General features: G+C 37.7%; 1 protein-coding gene across 1 annotated transcript; it reads left to right on the top strand.

The window, feature by feature from the left end:
• The first annotated feature begins 18149 nt into the window (after positions 1–18149).
• Positions 18150–18885, top strand: LOC133816705 (uncharacterized). Its single transcript, XM_062249057.1, has 3 exons — positions 18150–18472; positions 18591–18689; positions 18780–18885. Exons 1-3 carry the CDS (start codon positions 18296–18298, stop codon positions 18867–18869), a joined length of 366 nt encoding a protein of 121 aa, XP_062105041.1. The 5' UTR covers positions 18150–18295; the 3' UTR covers positions 18870–18885.
• Positions 18886–19297: the final 412 nt, after the last annotated feature.

Genomic DNA, 19297 nt, shown 5'->3' with positions numbered 1-19297 from the left:
AGGTTCCTTCCTTTATGACCTCGGTTATTTGGTATGGCCCTTCCCAGTTCAGTCCCAATACTCTGTCTTTGGGATCTTTACTGGCTAAGAAGACTCTTCTGAGGACCAGGTCGCCAATGCCAAAGGTTCTTTTTCTGACCTTTAAGTTGAAATAACGAGTGATCTTTTGTTGATAGTGCGCGAGCTGTAGCTGTGAATCTTCTCGTCTTTCGTCAATCTGGTCGAGGGACGCGCAGAGCAATTCATGATTGTAGTCCTGGTCATATGCCTGGACTCTATGCGAGGCTACCTTTACTTCGACAGGAAGGATTGCCTCACTCCCGAAAGCTAGGGAGAAAGGAGTATGACCTTTCGGCGTTCGATGTGAGGTCCGGTATGCCCATAGTACCTGGGGGAGCTGTTCTGGCCAGACTCCCTTGGCTTCGTCTAGTCTTTTCTTGAGGCTCGTCTTAAGCATTTTATAGACGGACTCGACCTGCCCATTCGCCTGGGGATAGGCCACGGAGGAGAATCTTTTTACAATGTCGTGCCTCTCATAGAACTCGGTGAAGAGGTCGCTGTCGAAATGCATTCCATTGTCTGATACGATCTTCTTTGGCAGCCCGAATCGGCAGATAATGCTTTTGACCACGAAGTCGAGGACTCTTTTTGAAGTGATTGTTGCCAGGGGCTCTGCTTCTGTCCACTTGGTGAAGTAGTCAATAGCCACCACTGCATAACGTACTCCTCCCTTTCCAGTAGGGAGGGCGCCAACCAAGTCGATTCCCCAGACCGCGAATGGCCACGGGGATGAGATCATCTTCAGCTAGACTAGGGGAGCTCGGGCAAATGTAGCGAATCGCTGGCACTTTTCACATTTTTTTACGTAAGATATTGAGTCCTTTGACAAAGTGGGCCAGTAGTATCCTTGCCTTCAGATCTTCATGGCCAAGCTTTGCCCCCTAGTGTGATCTCTGCAAAAACCTTCATGCACTTCCTGCAAAATGGTCTTCGCTTCGCCTGGCAGAACACATCGTAGGAGGGGTAGAGAATGTCCACGCCGGTATAATATCCCATCTACCACGGTATACCTTGGAGCTTGGTAAAGTACCTGCCTTGCGTCATTACGCTCTTCAGGTAACTTCCCTACTGTGAGATATTCGAGGATGGGGGTCATCCAGGTCGGTTTGGCGTCGATCATCTCGACCTCCACCTCGAATTCTTCTATGTTTGGTTTCTTCAAGAACTCTACCGGTACTAACCCCAAAGTCTCTGTCTCCCTGAAGGTAGTGAGCTTTGCGAGGGCGTCTGCGTTGGCATTCTGCTCCCGAGGTATCTGCTCAATTGAGCCCCGTTCAAATGTAGACAGCTCGACTTTTACCATGGCCAGGTAAGCAGCCATCTTGGTTCCCCATGCTTGGTATTTACCTAGCACCTGGTTTACCATGAGCTGGGAATCGTTGTAACACTGAACAGAGCTGGCCTTCAACTCCTGGGCCACCCTTAGCCCGGCCAGTAAAGCTTCGTATTCAGCCTCGTTGTTGGATGCCTTGAATCCGAATCTCAACGCCGAGTGGAATCTATGTCCTTCTAGGGATATCAAAATGATTCCAGCCCCAGAGCCATTCTCGTTAGATGAGCCATCTACGAAGACCTTCCATGAGGCCTGGACTAAGGAGGCCTGGGGTGAATCTTCCACAGGATCTTCTCGGGATCCTGTGCATTCTGCCATAAAATCAGCTAGGGCCTGGCTTTTTATTGCAGTTCGCGGAGTGTGCAAAATCTCAAACTGGCTGAGCTCAATAGCCCACTTCAACAGACGTCCCGATGCTTCAGGTTTTTGCAAAACCTGCCTTAAAGGTTGATCAGTTATGACATGTATTGAGTGGGGCTGGAAATACGGCCTAAGCTTTCAGGAGGCCGTAATGAGACAGAAAGTCATCTTTTCCATCAACAGATACCGAGACTCAGCTCCGAGAAGCCTCTTGCTGATGTAATAGACTGGCTTCTGAGACCGGTCTTCTTCTTGGACTAATACGACACTAGCTGCATCTTCTGTGATGGCTAGGTAAAGGAAAAGAGGCTCTCCTGCCGTTGGTTTGGACAATACGGGTGGCTCGGCTAAATGTGCTTTCAGGTTGAGGAAGGCACACTCGCACTCCTCGGTCCATTCGAACTTTTTATTCCCCCAGAGCAGGTTGTAGAATGGCAGACACTTGTTGGTAGATTTAGAGATAAACCAATTAAGGACTGCAACCCTTCCTGTCAGGCCTTGAACGTCTTTTCACTACCGAGGTGAGGGCAGCTCGAGCAACGACCTGATCTTATCGGGGTTTGCCTCGATTCCTCTGGTATTGACAATGAAACCAAGGAATTTTCTTGATGCGACCCCGAAAGTGCACTTCTGCGGGTTAAGCCTCATACTGTATTCTCTCAGTATCTTAAAGCATTCCTCCAGATCGGAAACACGGTTATCGACAGTTCTTGACTTAACCAGCATGTCGTCAATGTACACTTCCATGTTCTTCCCGATCTGGTTGGCAAACATCCTGTTTACCAACCTCTGGTATGTAGCTCCGGCGTTCTTCAACCCGAATGGCATGACCTTGTAATAATAAACGTTAGTTGGGGTCATGAAGCTAGTGGGCTCCTGGTCCGCTGGATTCATGGAGATCTGATTGTAGCCCGAGTATGCATCCATAAAGGACATGAGCTCGTGCCCAACCGTGGCGTCTACCAATTGGTCGATCCTTGGCAAGGGGAAACAATCTTTGAGGCCAGCTTTGTTCAGGTCAGAGAAGTCAATGCAGGTCTGCCATTTCTCGTTGGGCTTCGGGAACAACATAGGATTGGTGACCCAGACCGGGAACTTAGCTTCGCGGATAAAGCCGCACTTTAATAGCCGAGCTACTTCCTCTTCTAGGGCTTCAGCTCAGGTTGTTCCTAGGCGGCTCTATTTCTGGGATTTCGCAGGCACGCTTTTATCCAAATGGAGGGTGTGCATGATGACGCTCGGACTAATCCCCACCATGTCCTCATGAGACCATGCGAACACGTCCAGGTTTTCCTGCAGGATTTTTCCCGAGCTTTACCATCCGCGAGGGATTTTGTGGATTGATATTTACCTCCTCGAGCTCTTTGATAGCTTGGAGCTCGGATTTATCCTCACCTATTCTAGGGTCGATATCATCCCCTAAGATGATATTTTCCCCTTCGGCGCTCTAAGGTTTTTCAATCTCAGGACTAGGCATGAGTTCTTGAGATTCCTCATTTCTGCCTTAGACGGTCATCGTTAACTGGCCGGGTTTTAATTTTCCCTTCATAGAAATGTTGTAGCATTCCCTGGCAACAAGTTGATCGCCATGGACCGTGCATATCCCCGTGGAAGAGGGGAATTTTAGCGCGAGGTGGTGGATGGAGGTAACGACTTCAAACGCTATTAGTGTAGGTTGACCCAAAATGGCATTGTACGCTGCGGGACAATCGATGACCACAAACTCGAGGAGTTTCGAGACTGTTCGAGGTCCCTCTCCCAAGGTGATCACCAGCTCAATTGTTTTCATTGCCGCCGATCCTTCTCCAGAGAATCTGTAAAGCAACATGGAGGTGGCCTTCAGCTCGGTGACAGACAAACCCATCTTTTTCAGCGTGGACCGGAACAGTAGGTTTACCGAACTCCCATTGTCGACCAGCACTCTCCTAACCCTCCGATTAGCATGCTGAACGGCTATGACCAGAGGGTCGTTATGAGGGAACTGGACGTGGCTAGCATCTTCTTCAGTAAATATGATTAATTGCCTCTCCAATCGTTGCTGTTTTGGGAGATGCTGCTCAGGGACGAACTCCACTCCATTATGAGCCTTAAGTTTGTTGACGTATCTCTTTTGTGCACCTCTACTCGTGCCAGCCAGATGGGGACCTCCAGAGATCGTGGAGATCTCTCCTCCTATCATGGGAGGAGGGACGTCCTGATCTACCCGAGACCTGGGCTAACTGACCGGGACTTCCGCAGCTGGATGGCCTGCGGGAACTCTATTCCGCGCATACTGAGCCAAGGGTCTGGCTCTGATGAGAGTTTCGATCTCATCCTTCAGGTGTCTACAATCATCGGTATTGTGGCCAATGTCGTTATGGAACCGACAAAACTTGGAAGGGTCTCGCTTACCTTTCTGGTGCTTTAACGGTTCCAGCTTCTTCCAAGGGAGGCGAGCATAATTTGCTACGAAGACGTTCTCCATGGAGTGGGTGAGCTCGGTATAAGTCGCGTAGACCGACTTAAATTTTTCTACGGACTTGTTCTTCTTTAGACTGTGCTGGTTGCCCTCGTTGCTCCCCTTTCTCTTGCCTCCACCAAACTGGTTATTTTGTGTAACGGTCTGGGTCGATGTCACGACCTCCATTCCCACTCCAGCGGGCTGTTCAGGGGCCTGGCTGGTTCCTGCGCCTCCTCCAGGTTGATCCATCCCTGGGCCCTATTTAGGAATTCATTTACGGTGCTGACTCCCTTCCTTTGTATATCTTTCCAGAGTCCCCCTCCAACAAGGATCCCAGTTCTCAAAGCCATGAGCTTGGAGCTGTCATCTGCATCTCTGGCCCGAGCAGCGACGTTCGCGAATCTGCTTAGGTAAGCCTTCAGAGGCTCGTCGGGTTGCTGCCTTACGTTTTCCAGGGTATCGGCCTTGAGGCGGGTAGCCTGGGAAGCTCGGAATGCTCTCTTGAAGTCAACAGAGAAAGTTTTCCATGAGCTGATTGACTGCTTCTTACTCTGTTTGAACCATTTTCTGGCCGGCCCAGTCAAGGTGGAGGGAAATATTAAACACCTCAGCTCAGGGCCAATGTTGTGGGCCATCATCAAGGTATTGAACATACCCAGATGATCTGACGGATCCCCGTCTCCGTTGAATTTGGACAAGTGCGGCATACGGAAACCAGGTGGATACGCCGTTGCTGCTATACTGGGGGCGAAGAGCTCAAGTTCGTCCCCTGAATCATATTCATCTTTTTCTTTTTCTAATAAGAGGTTCCTCATCAGCTCCTCCATCTGAGCCAGACGCTCAAGGTTTTTGTCCTGATTTCCTTGGTTGTTCCGGGGTTGTTCAACAGCTCCAGATCCATTGTACGCGTTTGGCGGGTTATTGTTCCTCCTATCTTGAGATAGGTTATATGGGACGTTCCCGTTGTCGCATACTTCAGACAGGTCTTCCCTTTGGCGAGCACGGCTGCCGTTTCCCACCGGATCTCCCCTTTGAGAGTTTAGACGATCCCGGAAGACGCCCCTCGGGGCGGCCTGGGGACTTTGCGTCGAGCTCAAGCATTGGCGCAGGTCTCCACCGAAGAGTTCACTTCGATGGATTCCGGTCCAATAGCTCCCATTCGAGAAGCTTGGAGCCCGCCTCTCGGGATGAGGATCCGGGACTTCTCAAGGCGCCCGGCTACGATGGGAAGGTCCAGCGGAAGGTGGATTTCTCCTACTGCTCCCATGAGCCGGAATGTCTTGGACTGGCCAGGGAGGATACGGGTATCTTATTGGTGAAGGAGGATGCCTGACCGGAGACGCGATCCTAGTCCCGTCAGGGCGGATCAGGTTAGGCCGGGGCCGCTCCGCTCTACCATCCTCCGGGTCCTGTGCTCGGCGATCTGAGCGGGGTGCAGGACGGCTGGCTGGGGCCTGGCTATCGCTGTGAGCCCTCCCCGGATCTCGTTCGCGAACTCGCTCGAGCCCTTCTGGGCGCGCTTGAGGGCGAAAGTGAGCTGGGAGTTGAGGTCCGGACCGATCAGATGTATTGTTGCTCGCCCCTAGGTGGTTCCTCAAAAGTGGTTTCCGGGTGTTGCGATGTGGGAGTAGAGTTTGATGTCGAGGGTCTGACCAACCGGCTGGGCCTACATCAATTACCCCGGCGGAACTTACGAGTCTCGCCTTGCCTCTTTCCGACGTTAGCGTTGGTTGTGCGAGGGGGTAGTCGGGCCAAAACCTCTTGAATTTGCTGGTTAACTTTCGCCAGCTGACTCCTCAGCTGTATATTTTCCATTTCCACCGCCGTGTAGAAATCTGGGTTCGGATTAGGTGGCCGAGGAGCCGAACTTCCAGTGTCATCTTGGCCTATTGGCTGCTTGCCCGGCCGCTGCTGAACCTCAGGGTTCTGATCATCGGAAATGGCGGCATGATGGGCCTCCTGCCCATCACGTTGGTCCGCCTCGCTACCATGTCTTGACCGAGTGATTACCATGGTTGGGTATTTGCGATAGCACCTATCTAACACGCTCTTAATGAAAGCACCAAACTGTTGACGCGGTTCTTCGGCAACAGATAATTAATAGAATAAAGAGTGGGATTAGTGCTAGATAATGAACCGTAACAGATGAATGATCTCAAAGTAAAATGGTGACACGAATACTTTTTTAGGTGGTTCAAAGGTTAAAATCCTTCTAGTCCACCAGCCAATATTATTGCTATCTTTATGATATTCTTTACAGGGTATTTCTTTAGACAATAGAATCCAACCCTTTGTAACTCCCAGGGTCTCCATATTTATAGGGAGGGGGCACCTGGGGGTTGGCAAGGGGGGTCATCCCGTGACCTTCTTACCCATCATGTCACTTCTGTGACATTCATGATTAATTCCTAAAACCTGACATTGAAGTGTGGTCTAATCAATAGGTAAGGGGTTAATGGGCCGCACGGTCCAACCCAGTCGTGGGTGCCTGAACACGCACGTTTATGCTGCGTGTCCGAGAATTCAGGGATGGATCAGACACGTGATGTCTGATATATGCACGTTTGCATTGCGTGGTTGACTTTATAAGGGGTCAGAGGTGCCAACTCAAGCTCGCACCTCGAGCTTGAGATACTCTCAGCTCGTGGTGTCCATACTCCTGACCTGACTCTTAGTAATCTCATTAAGCCTTTGGTTACCTCGAGCTAAAGAGGTAGAATCTGGTAACAGCAGCTCCGGGTACGCGACATCCACGTGGCTGATATAATTATGTCATTTCTCAGCTCGCTAATAGCCCGTAGATATTTAGGGCATACAAACATATATTTTATAAACTAATATATTATATTTTACTTCGAAATTATTAGTGAGTTTATATATATTAATTAAAATAATATATATTAGTTAAAAAAAATTACTCACATGTTAAAATAATAAATTTATATGGTTTAAATAAAATTATTCATATGTTATCGGTATATTAATTTATATTTTTCTTCTATAAGCATATATTTTTTCTTCTAAATTAATATAAGTTTTTCTAACTAATATTTATAAGTAAGCATATGTGTGAGTAATTTTTCTATACAAATGTATACAGTGTGGAAGGGAATGATAATTAAATTAAAAATAATTTAAAAAAAAGCAATATAGATGGGTATATATTAGTTAAAAACAAATTACTTTTAATTTAAGTATCATTCCGTTCCACACTATACACATTTTTTTTTTTGGTTTAGAAAAATTACTCACATATGCTTACTTATACATATTATTTAGAAAACATATATTAATTTAGATGAAAAAAATATAATATATGCTTATAGATAATCTGTCAGTCATAAAAATATGTTCTTTTCACATGAGATGAGATGATCCGATATTTATATTTATATATATTATTGCATGTTTAGCTAAAATAAAAAAACGAGCAAAAACTATACAGTGGTTGGCAACTTGAAGATACGAAGGTGTAGGGTTGAACTCCCAAGCAGTAGAGAATTAAGTAACTAATCTGTAAATAGAAAGAAATCCAGTAACATCTAAGATATGAATATATAAAGTTTGATCAAAAGGGGATTCTTTATTAATTGAAAAGTGAAAGGTATAAGATTCATTTAAAGATATTTAATTCTCACAAAGGGCCAAGTTGCACTTGTTCTAAGATGCATACTCTGATGATCTTATAACAGCTTTCATTTAGATCTTTTAGGGAGAAGGATTGACATTAAATTATTATATATGTTATATATATATAACCAAAAAAGTATTTTTTCTCTTGTTGTTCAGAAGTGTGGATAATCTTACCTATACATATAAGGCAGCACAACAACAAATTCTTGTTGTGTATTAATGAAATTATGGTAACTGTTATTTTCACCAAAAACTAATAAAATCATATAAATATGTAATAGATGATCATTATAATTATATAATTTATTATAATTACTATTCTCTCAATGAACTTAAAATATACTTATAGTAGTATGCCAGTTAGTGGTATATAAATTCAATAAACTATGTTTGTTTGGGTAGAATCTTTCTAAATTAGAAAAATCTTCTTCTTTGAGTAGTGGATTGTTTATGTAGGCTTGGAACCTACATTCTGTTGATTATTTTTTTTTTTTGAACAATCAACATTTCATTGAAAATAAATAGTGTAATACAACTAATAAAAGTGATCGAAAAACTTTCATCCATACAAGTTTATCATCTATTCTATGTGCATGGGCAACTAATTTATGAGCAACCTCTTATATGAAATAGGGATGCTTGTGGAAAATTGAATAAAAAACTTGTTATATTCTCTAATAAAAATCCTAACTCATTATAATACAAGGATTTGTTAAAGAAAGCAGAGAAAATAGTCAAACAATAAGTCTCTTTAAATCATAAATGTAGTCCGAGCAAAAAAGACCAATCCAAATTCTCCATCAAAGCTATCGCTTCTGCTTGGATGCCAGGAAATAACTTCGTACAAGAACAATATAACACTAAATGAAGGCAAACACAAATGTAAATAATAAAATTTAAGTAACATATATTTATTAAATTTGTAAAAGAAAAATACTATAAATGAAAAATTGTGATCAAAGATACAAATATCTATTAAGTATAAATCAATCTATAAATTTCTAACAAAAAAAATAAAAGGAATACACTTCCTAGTATAGATTTATCAACTAAAGAAGTAAAACAATTTAGATTTCAAGTTCACAAAATTCTCAGTGTCTTACAAAAACGAAACAAGACAAACACTCTTATGTCTTACAAAAACGAAACAAAACAAAACATATATATCTTAAGAAACATAGAACAAGAAATACTATCTGAAAAAAAATTGAATTCCACCATAAAGTGTACGTATTAGTCATCACAAATATTGTAGTGATTAAAATTTAATAAAATAAATATACGAAATAAAAATTTAAAGCAATTAAGCATATAACTATAGCCGACGAACTAACATAAAAATCTATGACTAACAGTTATTGATACATATCTAATTAAAGCAAATAAAAATAATAAAATATTTAATGTTAAAAAAGCTAAAAATTGGTGAGATATTTATATATAATATTTAATGTTAAACAGGTATATATAAATATTTTTTTTTCTGTTTTGATATTTGTTTTATATTTGACTTTATATTTTTTTGTTTTATTTTTCTGTTTTTATTTTTATATACATATATATATGTCCCTATGTATATGTGTATAACTGTATATATCTCTTCTATATAATAAGTGTGTAGATAACGGAAATTCTTGGTTTTAACAGTTTTTTATTTTTTTTCTGTTAATTTTAACAGAATATTATTATATTTAACAGAATATTCTTATATTTAACGGTAGTTTGTAAACACTTAACCTACATAAAATAAAATAAATAGTTAAAAAAAATTAAAATAAGATATTTTTGAGATATTTTATAATGATAATTATTTAACAATAATAAATAATTAAATAAATCAAAATATGATATTTTTTTAGATATTTTACAATGATAATTATTTAAAAATAATAAATAATTAAACAAATTCCATAGGATATTTTTTTAGATATTTTACAATGATAATTATTTAAAAATAATAAAATCATACGTTTTATAACTTAAATAAAATTTAATTAAACTTAAACTCACTTAGAATAATATCATATTAAATATATAATATAATATATTGTTAATCAGCAACAAATTGCTTTTAAAAAAAACTAGCAAGAAACTTAAATTTAAAATCCATGTGTAACATTTAATATAACACTAAACATATAATATGCAATCTCTTGTTGTCACTCACAAATTCAAAAACTATAACAAATATAAACTTAAACAAAAATAAATAAATTATTTAATTAAAATAGGATATTTATTTGAATTTTATATTACGTTAATAAAAATTTAATAAAAATATTAAAAAAAATTATAAATAAAACTAAATAAACGTGCATATTGCACGTTATTTATATCTAGTATATATATATAAATGTGTATATTTATATGCGTGCATATATATGTGTGCTTCTTTATATATATATATGTTTATATATAAGTATATAGATATAGATATACATGTGTGTGGGTGTGTATGGTGTATATGTTTATGAGTGTGAAGTATATATATATATATATGTGTTTTATGTATTTATTTTATATGTGTTGTATTTTTTTTACTAACTTTGTTTTATATATATATATATATGAGAAAATAAATTGGTGTAATTTTTGGAATCTTTTCTTTTGGAGCATTTTATCAGTTGGTTTGTGTCTCTTCTTCTTCTTCTTCTTCTTCTTTTTATTATTATTATTATAATTTACTATTGTTAGATGAGTTTGAATATCCTAAATATTCATCCATAGTGAAGTAGGTTTTAAGATACACAATGTATGCTGTCACTACAACAAATTTGATATACAATGACTCCTACAATGTCTTACACCATTGGTGTAAGACATTAAAACTTATCAGGGGTTTTAAATGTCTAATGGTGTAAGACATTGAAAGTGTATATTAATTGCTACAATTGGAAGACATTAAAAATGGTGGAAGACGTTGGAAATAGGCTAGGGTAGTGTTTATGGGTACATCCAACGTCTCCCACTGGGAGACGTGGGACACGTTGCATGTCTCCCAGTGGGAGACGTTGGATGTCTCTCTTTTATAAAAGCCATCTTCTTCTTCTTCCTCTTCCTCACAATTACACCAACCCGAGAGCATGCACAAACCAGAGAGACGAATTGGGGCTGCGATTTTATTGTTCTAAGGTAAGTTTTTATTTTATTTTATTGATTTTTAGTTAATTATTTTGCAAATAAATCATAGGTTTTGCATTAGGATGAGTAATATACATGATTTTGTGTTAGTTTTACATTTTTATGCATTTTTTTATATACATTGTAGGATTTTGTGGTTTTTCCATGGAAGTTTTTAGGGATTTATGATTTTTTAGTTTTTTTTTAATTTAACCTATCACATTGTATAGATTTCATTAGAGTATATATGTTCATGATTTTTTAAAAATTTTATCATTTTTTTTTTCGAAATTTAGATATATTTTTGTATATTTGATTTTTTTTTAATTGTAACTATTTTGTTATATATATAGTTATGTTAAAATAAATTTATTAAATAATTTATAAAATATAAATATATGAAAATTTTTATGTTTTTGTTTATTATTAAGTTTTTAGGTTATGAAATTTTATATTGATTTTTTGTTGAGGTTATAATTAGTGGCACATTGGGATTTTTTTTATTTGTTTACCAATATCATTTACTATTATTTGATATTTAGTGATATTTTTTTAGTAATGTTTAACATATTAATTAATTTAATTTCATAGGTTGTGATTTTTGTGGTGAGATTTTAGAGAGTATTTTGCATCAAAATTCCTATATCAATCACACATTTGAGGTAATTAAGTTTCTAAAATTACAATAATACGTTATATATTGCTAGATATTTAGTGATGTTTTATTTATTATTTATTAATTTAATTTTATTGGTTTGTGGATTTAATAGCGAATTTGATTACTAAGTGAAGTAATTTTGCTAGCTTTTGGATTAAAGATTGCAAGAGGTACATATATATTCTCTTACTTCTACTTTTAATATTATTAAACAAATGTTAGAGGAGTTTGAATATCTTAAATATTCATCCATAGTGAAGTAGGTTCTGAGATTAAAATTGTGTGCTGCGGTGATAACGGAAGGTTGAGAACTTGTGTGTATTAGTGAAGTAGGTTCTGAGAAATTTGACTGTGTGCTGCGGAGCTATAAGGATGAGACTTATTGTATGTTGTTTGAATTGTTTGTTTTGCTATTCACATGCAGATGGTTAGGTCACTATTATAGGGGAAATGCTGCCCGATTTTATCTAGGATAATAAACAATTAGTTTTATATAGACATTCTATAAGGAAGAAACTTATTGTATGTTGTTTGAATTGTTTGTTTTGATATTCACATGCAGATGGTTAGGTCACTATTACAGGGGAAATGCTGCCCAATTTTATCTAGGATAATAAAAAATTAGTTTTATATAGACATACAACTTTATCACGTGCTTATTTAGTGTTGTTTCTTTTCATTTCCATAGACATAGGAGAATATATGGATAAACAGTGGACGTCAGCGAATAGGTTATCTGCGGAATATAGGAATGGGGTCGATTTGTTCTTAAGGTTTTGTTCGGAAAATGTGAAAGACCCAAATTTTACTTATTGTCCATGTCTTAAGTGTGGAAATGTTAAAAAGATGGATCTTAAAAAGATTAAAGGACACTTATATTTCAATGGGATCGACAAGAGTTACACAATTTGGTATTACCATGGGGAGATAGCTCCGATTGCTCCAACTCTGCCAAGTAGACCAAAAGGAGTGAGGAGGAATATAGTGGAGGAGAGCTGGGATCCATTAGATGAAATGATTGACGATGCACATTATGGATCAGGAGTAGACCCAAATAAGTTTGAGACACTCCTTAATGATGCCGAGAAACCAATTTATCCTGGTTGTACAAGATTTACAAAATTATCTGCGCTTCTTAGGTTGTACAATCTAAAAGCTAAACATGGCTGGAGTGATAAAAGCATTACTGGGTTATTTGGTTTCTTGAAGGAGTTATTGCCTGAAGATAATGAAATTCCAAATTCATTTTATGAGGCAAAGAAGACGTTATGCTCATTAGGCATGCTGTACGAAAAAATTCATGCATGTCCTAATGATTGCATATTATATCGAAATAGTTTTGCAGACGCAAAATCGTGTCCTACTTGTGGTGAGTCACGATGGCAAAAGAAAAGAAATGGTGACGATGTCAAGGAAGGAGTACCTGCCAAAGTTTTGTGGTACCTTCCGCCAATTCCTCGTTTCATCCGATTGTTTAGAAATGCCGAACATGCTAAAAGTTTGTCGTGGCATGCTAATGAAAGAATAAAGGATGGTAAATTAAGACATCCAGCTGACACCCTTGCTTGGAAGAGAGTTGATTTGAAGTGCCCTTCTTTTGGAAATGAATCTCGTAATATTCATCTAGGTCTTTCGACTGACGGGTTTAATCCACACGCATCCCTTAGCAGTAAGTATAGTTGTTGGCCTGTTATGCTTGTTATTTACAATCTACCCCCATGGTTGTGTATGAAGAGAAAGTTTACGATTTTGACCTTGTTGATATCAGGACCTAAACAACCTGGTAATGATATTGAAGTCTATCTAGCTTCTCTTATAGATGACTTGAAAACTTTGTGGGATGAAGGGGTTAAGGTTTATGATGCGTATAGGCAGGAAGAATTTAATCTTAGAGCGGTCTTATTGTGGACAATTAATGACTTTCCTGCTTATGGAAATTTATCTGGGTTTAGTGTGAAAGGATATAAAGCTTGCCCCGTTTGTCAAGAAAAAACATGTTCTGAATACTTAAAACACTCTCGGAAAATATGTTATATGGGACATAGGAAGTTCTTGCCTAATACGCATAAACTTCGGACTTGGAAGAAGGCATTCAATGGTAAACAAGAGTTTGAAGAGGCTCCTGAGCCATTGAATGGGATCCAAGTACTTGAGAAGATGTCTAAAATTGTGTTCAAGTTAGGGAAGCCCAAAGTTCGTACACCTACAAAGATGAAACGTAGTCGCAAGGCCAAGGTTGTGGAGGAGCCAAAAGGGTGTTATAAAAAGAAATATGTTTTCTTCGAACTTGAATATTGGCCTTTCTTACTTATACGTCATAATTTAGATGTTATGCACATAGAGAAAAATGTATGTGATAGTTTGATTGGCACTTTGTTGAATATTCCTGGGAAAACTAAGGAAGGAATTAAGGCTAGACAAGACTTGGTTGCAATGGGTATAAGGGATGAATTAACTCCAAAACCAGATAAGAGACGAACATATTTACCTCCTGCAGCTTACACTCTTACTAAAGAGGAAAGAATGGAAATTTGGAGATGTTTGTTTAATATAAAAGTTCCAGACGGATAGTCCTCAAATATAAGGTCATTGGTAGACATGAAAAGTTGTATTCTGACTGGCATGAAATCTCACGATTGTCATATTCTAATGCAACATTTGCTACCAGTGGCCATTCGATCTGTGTTGCCTAGGAGAGTTCGAGATGTAATCACAAGGTTATGCTTGTTTTTCAAGTCACTGTGTTGTAAGGTGATTGATCCGCTAAAGTACCTAAGTTAAGAGATGAAATTGTTGAGGTATTGTGTGAGTTGGAGAAATATTTCCCGCCGGCATTTTTTGATATAATGATCCATTTGACAGTTCACTTGGTTAAAGAACTAAGATATTGTGGACCAGTTTATTTAAGATGGATGTATCCATTTGAGCGATATATGAAGATTCTTAAGGGGTATGTTAGGAATAGAAGTCGGCCGGAAGGATGCATCGTCGAATGCTATATTGCAGAAGAGGCAGTTGAATTTTGTTCTGAATACATGACTGGTGTACAGAAAATTGGGTTAAATGATGTTGAAAATGTTGAGATTCAGAGTCGTTGTGGTAGCGTTGTATGCACAGTAAGTCGAGATCTTCTAGATGAAGCGCACGTCTTGTGTTGCAGAATATAAATGAAATTCAACCTTATATCAAGTGAGTTATATTCATATAATACATTAAGTTTAAGTTGTGTAATTTCGTATATTCAATTGTTTAACAGCATATTTATAATTGAAGGGAACATTTTAATTGGATAAAGACCAAATTTCCATCCAAGTCAAGGAACTCAAAATGGTTACAAGACGAACATTATCGAACTTTTAGTAGTTGGATAGAACAAAAGGTAAATTGTGTTGATTAGTGAAAGTTGTCATTAATTAGTACTTAATTACAAGATGACATTTTTGGTTGTTTTTGGTATGTTGATTTGAAAGGTTGTGTCAGAATTACAAAACACATCAAATAAGGTTTCAGACATTGTTAAGTGGATTTCTCGAGGACCTTCGGTTAATGTTATCAAGTTTTCATCATACATGATTAACAGTACTCTATTTAACACTAGGGAGCGCGATAACAACAGAAACACACAAAACAGTGGTGTTAGCCTTGTTGCTAAAACTGTGCAAGTCTCTAGTGCAAAAGATAAAAATCCAGTTGAATGTGATATGACTTTTTATGGAGTAGTTAATGAAATTTGGGAGTTAGATTATATCACAACTCGAGTACCTGTTTTCTTTTGTGATTGGGTGAAAAGTGACAGCGGCATAATATATGAAGATTTTGGTTTCACATTAGTTAATCTAAATCGAATTGGGCACAAATCTGATCGATTTATATTAGCTTCACAAGCGAAACAAGTATTTTATGTGAATGATCCTTCAGACAACCAATGGTCAATTGTTCTTCCAACGCAAACAAGAGAATGGAACATTAAAGATGGTGATTTACATGATATACCTCTCGAAGAAGAACTTGTCACATTCACTGCAATAGAAGATAATGACGAAGTTGATGATGATTGTATTTGTTTCCGTGAAAATGGTGAAGGATTGTGGGTTGATGATAATGGGTCTTGAGGTACCATTTAATAGGTTTCATATGTTTATGATATGTGAAATTCTTAGTTTCATCTTTTGGTTTCATCAATTTGTTTCATCTTTTGATTATAAGTGTCCAAAATTGTTATAATAATGATATTTATGTTTCACAGATGGAGGCTGATCCTTTTGGTGGTAGTTTTGATGAGGGAGAGCAACGCCCTCATTCTCAGTCAGTGGAACAAGAAAATAAATCTGTTAGAGGACGTACATGGATGTCTAGAAACACCAAAAAAAGGAGTGAAGGACATCTTACTCCTGTTGAATACAATGAGTATGGTCAACTAGTGGGTGGATCTAGAAGTAATGTTTCATCACAGCTTGGATCAGTTGTTCGAGCAACTGTGTCCATCAACATTAACAGTTGGAAAGATGTTAGTGTGGTGGATAAAAATAAAATATAGGACACAATGAAGGTATATTTTTATTAATTATATTTCATTTAATGTTTTTAAAATATATATTGTTTTGATAATATGCTTCTTATTACTTTCAAACTTGCAGAAAACTTATGATTTGGACCCCAAACAAAAGCAACAGATGTTGAAGGATGCGGGAAAGTACTTCTGAAATTGGAAGACTAATCTTACAAGGGTACACGTTTACGACGCTTTGAAAAAATACCCAAATGAGTTCCCGCCAGCTTTGCCATTTGGATTTGAGAATGTCATAACTCCAGATGAATGGTTAAAGTTTGTGAACTCAATATTAACTCCCGAGTGGCAAAGAAAGAGAGGGGAGATGCAAAATTATCGAGCACTGAATAAATACAATCACAACCTCTCTAGAGGAGGCTATGTGCGTATTGAAGAGATGTTAATGGAACAAAGTGGGAAAAGTCTGACTGAACTTGATAGGGCAGACTTATGGAGCATGGGTCGTCGGAATGCAAAAGGAGAGCTCATTAGAGAGGACTCTGAGATTCAAAAAAATATTGTAAGTGCTCATATTTAATAATGTTGATATGTCAAATTATTAGCTTATAAATATAACTTTCTATGAATATTGTTTCACAGGATCATTACCGGCAACTCCAAGCTGAGGGTAAATGGGCACCTGATGGCCCTTATGTTGTGCTCACGAGGGCGTTGGGCACTCCTGAGCCTCGAGGACATGTTAGGGCTGGAGGACACGGTGTGTCCCGCTCAGTATACTGGAATACTCCAACACCTACCTCAACGAAAAATAAATCAAAAGCCTCTTCTTCGAATGATGACATTAGAAAGGAATTTGAAGAAAGATTTCGAAAACAAGAAGAAGAGCATCGTCAACAAGCACAATGCCTAGAAGAGCGCCTTCACCAACAAGATGAGCTCTTGAGAAAATTATTGGCCCAACAGAGCGGGTCAGGATCTAACGTTGGAGTCCCACCAGCGCCATCATCATACTATGTGCCCGACCCACCAGTGCCACCAGCGCAGGCGTCCTACTATACTCCAGACCCAGTAGTGCCTCAAGCAGAACAACACATTATTGCACTACAACCGCTTTTGCAAGAGGTAATTAAACTTTCTTGAATATTCTGAAACCAAATAAATTTCTTTACTGCTTCAACATGATTATTTGTATATAATATGTTTCTTACGCAAGGCCGAGCATGCCAATTAGCAATTGGTTCGATTTCAAACATTGTTGCATCAGGTACACTCATTGAAAGAGAGGCAGGCAACAACTTCCAAGTTATGATTACGAGTGTTCTTAAGCCAACCTATCCTCTCCCTTTTGCATATCCTGATTTGGACATGTACATAGTTGCTCAGGCCATTGGGACGCCATTGGCGTGGCCTAAGGATTTTGTCATTATATCTGAAGATGTAACTCATGAGGAGATGCCATATTTTTACATAATTATCTTTATAATTCTATATTTGTTTGCAATTTTTTTAATTGTTGATATAATTGTATACAGACTCCCTCTACAAGTAGGACCAAATCACAACGACCAAGAGCTCCATCAACACAACAACCTCAAGAAAGAAGACGACAACAAACTCCTCCAACACAATTGGCCCACACTCCATTGGAACGATTACAGAATATCGTATCTCATTGGGATGATGGTGAGTGTGTCAATCTAGGCATAGAGTCTGAAGTTTTTGATCAGGATATGTCTCACTGTTGTATATTTAAGGATGACATACTTCAGTTTGCTCAAAAGGAGAAGATTGGACAAGCAATAGTCGTCAGCTACATGAGGTATATATCTCACAATTAAGTTTGTTCATTTAATTTTCTAATTTGATTTATTCATTCATATAACAATTTTTCATATTTGTGTATTAGGTTCATTTACAGATATGTGGTACAACAAGGTCGCCAAAATAAATTTTTATTTGTCAATCCTAATATCGTCGCCACTCAAGGGAGTTCATTCGATGATCGCGTTCAGAATCTGTTCAGACGTTGCAATGACGTAAAATCAAAAGAACAAGTTATGCTTGTCCCTTGGAACCATGGGTAAGTTTAAAAAGTTGTCATTTTTCCGACCCATATCAATAATTTCTTTGTTTAACATTTGAGCTATAATTTTTCTGTTTTTCTTATACAGTGAACATTGGATGTTGCTTATTTTGGCACCATATGCATATCATGTTTATTGTTGTGATCCGGTGAATTCAGAGCTAAATAACCGTGAGGAGATTGTATCAGTGATCGTCAGCGCTTTCAATCTTTTTTTCTCTATGAATCTTCCTGATGTCGAGATCCCTGATACTCTACGCATTAAGCAACCTCAAGTAAGTAACTTCAACATAAATTTTTGAACATTTATAATAATTAAGTAGAATAATATGTATGCCTTTTTAAAAAAAGTTTCAATTTAATAATAAATTACTCATATTTTTAAATAATTAGTGTCCACACCAACCGGACAATGTGGCATGTGGATACTACTTAATGAGGATGTTGAAGGATTTGATTGAACATGCGAGTCCCGGGCATTACTTGAGAACAGTATTATTAATTAAAATTTACAAATTATTTTTGAAACTATAAATGTAATCAAATAATTAATTAATATATTTTACTTTATATTTCTTGCAGCTAACAAGCACATCATATACAAATGCACAAATTGATGAGTTGCGACAAGAATGGGCGACATATATGTTGCCGATAATCCAAAGTTGCTGACCTCGTTGATAGGTTTTTATTTTTATTTTTTAACTCTTTCTTCATACACAATGCAATATTTTTTCATTTTGAATATTTCTAACAAATATTGTATTTCTTGTATATGTCTAACAAATATATTTTTTTCTTTCAATTTAATTGATTATTAAAATAATTTCAATTTAAATTTAGATTAAAATAATTTCAACTTAAATTAATATTATTTCAATTTAATTAATTATTAAATCAAATTAAAATAATATTAATTATAAATTTATTTAATATATTTTTTATAAATGTGGGAGACTTTCAATGTCTCCCATTGGGAGAGGTGGGAGACTTCCCATGTCTCCCATTGGGATACGTGGGAAGTGAGGCACGTCTCCCAATGGGAGACGTGGGATATATACCTACAATGACCCTAGCAACAACGTCTCCCCAATTGGGAG

Source organism: Humulus lupulus, chromosome 2 (assembly GCF_963169125.1).
Source record: "Humulus lupulus chromosome 2, drHumLupu1.1, whole genome shotgun sequence".
Taxonomy (NCBI): Eukaryota; Viridiplantae; Streptophyta; class Magnoliopsida; order Rosales; family Cannabaceae; genus Humulus; species Humulus lupulus.
Note: the sequence above shows the minus strand (reverse complement) of the source record. Positions and strands in the feature narration are given on the sequence as shown.

What these genes read in the sequence shown, in the direction of transcription:
- LOC133816705 (XM_062249057.1), top strand. Translation starts at nt 18,296, where the DNA reads ATGTTGCTTATTTTGGCACCATATGCATATCATGTTTATTGTTGTGAT. An exon ending in TACGCATTAAGCAACCTCAA is followed by an intron (nt 18,473 to 18,590) that starts GTAAGTAACTTC and finishes TTAAATAATTAG; the next exon opens with TGTCCACACCAACCGGACAA. An exon ending in CCGGGCATTACTTGAGAACA is followed by an intron (nt 18,690 to 18,779) that starts GTATTATTAATT and finishes TATTTCTTGCAG; the next exon opens with CTAACAAGCACATCATATAC.